Below are 4,363 nucleotides of genomic sequence, written 5' to 3'. Positions count from 1 at the left end.
AACTCCTCTTTCGATTCGCCCAATAGCTTGCGGAATATAGCTGAAAAAATACAAGGTAAGTTAATGAGATTAATTTAAAATTATTTACAAAAGCCAAAAAAAAAAAAAAAAATCAACTTTGGCTATACAGAAGCTAGAATAGGATTTACGGGTTGAAGTTTTTCTTCAAAAACTTGATTGTGATGGGTTAGTTTGTATACCAACTATATGCTATAGTTGTCCAATCCGAAATTTTTTTTGTAGATGTTAGCGTTACCCTAGAAAATAGTCTCTGCTGAATTTCTTGAAGATAGCTTGTCAAATAAAAAAGTTTTCCTTAGAAGGACTTGGTTTTGATCGGTCAGTTTGTATGGGAGGTGTATGCTATTGTTGCCCGATCCATWCAATTTCTTGGGAGATTAAACTTTTGCATTTAGTAATAACACGTGCCAAATTTTGTGACGATATCTTCGCAAATAAAAAAGTTTTTCATACAAGAACTCGAGAGTGATCGATCAGTTTGTATGACAGCTATATCCTATAATTATTCGTTCTGAACAATTTTTTGGCAGATTAMACTATTGCTTTGGGTAGTAATTTTTGTCAAATTTTTTTTGAGGATATCTTGTAAATTACAAAAATTTTCCAGACACGGACTKGATTTTGCTTGATCAGWTTTTATGGCAGCTATAYGCTATAGCGATTCGACATCGACAATTTCGACAMATAAGTAGCTTCTTGGAGAGAAAATGAAGTGTGAAAATTTCACGATGCGTCAATAACTGAGGGCCAGATATGGCCAAATTGACTCAGCTCGTCACGCTGATCATTTACTTATATATTTTGTACTGTTTAGGRTATAAAAACTCAATAAATCGTAAAACGGAAATTGTGTTAATTAAAGAAACGCTGACAGTAATCAAAAACTAAATCAAAAACGAGCATCCGTCATGGTGGCTGACGAGCGTTAAGTAAGCCGCGCGGCACCCTGTACCATTTCAGTGGGCGCATGCGSTCCAAACATCCGCRAACATTACGGCGCGCTTATTAGGCAATTTAAATTTGTTTATTACCTATTTGGGCAGAACAAATTAGATTTGTCTTGTTTCAGCGTGCGCTGCGCATTAATCGAACATAATTGGAAAACTTCACATCCGGTAGAACTCCGATTGTTGACACAAACAAACGGTGAAAAGCAACGACAGCGACAGCAACAACACCAATATACATTTAATAAACAACACAAATTCAGTTAAGTATGTGCATGCCACAATTTGTTGCAGTGCGCCGCATGCGCAACACGCCGCGTGCAACTAGTGAACGGTTCATTGGGTAGCCAYTTGTGGTGGCAGCAGTGGAGGGTCGCTCCTAAGCAGCAAGCCACAGAGCCACTGTATATTGACAGCGTGTCATGTGACATGCTACAGATTTGTGTAGCCGTCAGATGAAGCGTAACCCTGTGCAATACGCTCGCTAGCTTGCTTTGTCGCTCATCCATCATTTTTTGTTTTTGGGTTCAAGTGGGTGTCAAGTTAATCGTGTTAGAGCACATTAAGCAGGCGTATGCCGAGTAATGTTTTAATTTTTCAAGTAGCGTCTTCGGCTTACGCCCTCGACTTTTTGCTTTGCTTTGTGGAYCCCAAATTTAAATTTTGTGCACTTGAAAAATGTTGTGCTGCCGTTATTTGAGCAACATAAAATTGGTTTCGGTTTACCAAGCGGCGAACTCGACGCTGAATTAGTAGAAATTATATAATTTCTGACACCCATTTAATCAAAAATAAACTCTGGTATGCCCCTGTGCGGAAATATGACATTTCTTTGAACTTTTACAACCGTTTGCTCTGCCTTATCTAGACGATTACACAGTCTATTGCATTTATACCAGTTTTTTGTGCGATTTACGCCTCTCCGAAGAAATATAATTGCTTTTTATACTTCTAGCGTCGCTTGCTATTCTATCTCTAGGTAATTTATGCGAGTTTATTTTATTTATACCAGTTGCTTGGTCCATTCAGCACGCTCTAAGAAAATCGTTAACCTTTTTTAACTGTCAGCGCTGCTTGCTATGCTATCTCTAGGGAATTTAAGCGAGTTTATTTTATTTATACCAGTTGCTTGTTCGATTCAGCACGCACTAAGAAAATCATTAACCTTTTTTAACTGTCAGCGCTGCTTGCTATGCTATCTCAAGAGAATTTAAGCGAGTTTATTTTATTTATACCAGTTGCTTGTTTCATTCAGCACTCTTTAAGGAAATCTTTTAGCTTTTTAAACTGTCAGAGCTGCTTGATATGCCATCTCAGGGTATCTTAAGCGAGTTTTTTTCAATTGTTCGATTAACGCTTTCCAAGGAAATTTTTTAGACTTTTAAATTTTCAGAGCCTCTTGCTACGCTATCTCTAAGTATTATATGCGAGTTAATTTTATTTGTACCAGTTGCTTGTTCGATTCAGCTCTTAGTCATCGAGTGAGGATGAAATAATTTGTGAAATAAATTGTGAGTTAAGCAAATATGATAGTCTTTTGCATTTATACCAATTGCTTGTTCGATACAGCATTGTTGATAATCAAGTGAGACTGAAATAGGCTGTGTAAAGATAATGAACTTGAGTTTCCAATAATATAATATTCTGTCTTTAAGCAATTGYGCCAGTCTATTGTAATTATACCAGTTCCTTGTTCGATTCACCTCTCTTGGTCTACGAGTGAGACTGAAATAACTTATATAAGGGTAATACGCTTGAGTTGCCAATAATATAATACTCTKTCTTGTAAGTGATTATGGACGTCTATTGAATTTATACCAATTGTTTTTTCGATTCACCATACGCATAAGGGCGACTTTTGAATCTCTATCATTTTTGCTCAGCAAARTTTTCGATAAATATCACTTTGTCTACTTACAATTATATTTCTGCGCTTTCGCCGCCAAAGCATTCGACAATTTCGTAATCTGCTCCTTGGACTGCTTCTCCAGTTGCATGCGCGATTGCAGTGCCAGACGCGTTTCCATATTAAATGTGCAACAAGTGCCGACGGAGGGTGTTTCACAGTAGCGCAGACCCATTTCTGGAAAAATTGAAAAAATTTTTGAGGATTAGTAAATATTTGTAGGCGAAACAAAAGAAAATAAGCATAATGAAATGATAGCACTGAAATGATAATAGGTACTGAAACGAAACTAAAAATGCAACGCTGCTAATTGAAATGTAAATATTTGTATGATTACTGAAAATTCCAATGATATTAGGCTGCAGACGAAGCAGGAAAAGGATGTCAGGCTGCAGAGAGCGCTAAGAGGAACTTTTATTATATTTGCTTTTATGTTTTTACTCACACAATGATGAGTAATGAAGAAATTCGGTATGATTTCATTTGTATTTAAGTAACTAATGACGCGTTGCAAGCGTTATTTGCGTAATCTTGATAATTATATATATTTATGTATGTGCGYGCTTTGTGCTTGGACGCGCTTCCACGAAATGCCACTGTAGACGGGACGCGGCGTAGCGATTCCTGAGAAGTCGCTGCTAGCGCTCCATGTGAAACACGATGCGCAATGCAATAGAGTGGACAGTGGTAGCTAAGTGTACATAAATATTGAAAAATGCAGATACATATGTACATATTTTCAAATGTACAAGAGTAAATCCAATTTCGTGCGACACATACTTAAAGGCTGCCTTGTTAAGCGTTCACTGTCAACGTTTACTCATTGCGCGCTGCTTTTTTGGCTGACCAGCTTATTTACCTTAGCCTTTGGCATGTACTACAGCACAGCGCATACCTATACACACACATACATATATATTTTATTGAAGCGTTGTGTGTGTGCGCGCATACTTTGCGCCGCGCTTGAAGTGCAGCTAGTTAAGACACGAGTTCGCGAGTTCAACTGCGCTAACTTTAGCACCACCAMCTTCGTSCGCTTGCTTGCTGTTGTTGCATTATTTTACTGCTGTGGTAAGTGCTTCGGTTCAAGTATTCGTAAATGAAGTGTAAAGAATCCCAAAATCAATAAGCGCACTGTTGCATGCCACCACGMCRGCTAAAGTATGCGCACCTTACKCCTGCATRAAGCATATGTACKCRTTGTGCRCGCTTGTATGTAGGTGCATATCGCACACACATACACACATGTTTATGTGCTTACACACACCACTTCAGTGCCGGCTTTCGACTGTCCGTTTGAATGCGCGCAATTACATCGAATTATGCGGTGTTTGGGCTGTACGAATTGCGCGCCCAGCCGCGCGCTGCCCTACTGCGACTTGGTATGTTGGCGCAGACGCGCGCTGTCCTACCGCGAGCTTCGATGTTCGTATATTTGTGTTCATGTGTGCAACAGGCATATCGCATAAAATAAACACCGCAAAGCAAA

General features: G+C 38.8%; 1 protein-coding gene across 1 annotated transcript in view; it reads right to left on the bottom strand.

Annotated features, from left to right (window-relative positions):
• Positions 1-3,049, bottom strand: part of LOC108973421 — a 21,083-nt gene extending 18,034 nt beyond the window's left edge. Inside the window, exons 1-2 of the mRNA XM_018940679.1 lie at positions 2,887-3,049; positions 4-40 (exon numbers count right to left, since the gene is read on the bottom strand). Coding sequence (XP_018796224.1) covers positions 4-40; positions 2,887-3,049 — 200 coding nt within the window. The remainder of the gene's footprint in view (positions 1-3; positions 41-2,886) is intronic.
• Positions 3,050-4,363: the final 1,314 nt, after the last annotated feature.

Source organism: Bactrocera latifrons, unplaced genomic scaffold (assembly GCF_001853355.1).
Source record: "Bactrocera latifrons isolate USDA-ARS-PBARC rearing strain unplaced genomic scaffold, ASM185335v1 scaffold_479, whole genome shotgun sequence".
NCBI lineage: Eukaryota > Metazoa > Arthropoda > Insecta > Diptera > Tephritidae > Bactrocera > Bactrocera latifrons.
Note: the sequence above shows the minus strand (reverse complement) of the source record. Positions and strands in the feature narration are given on the sequence as shown.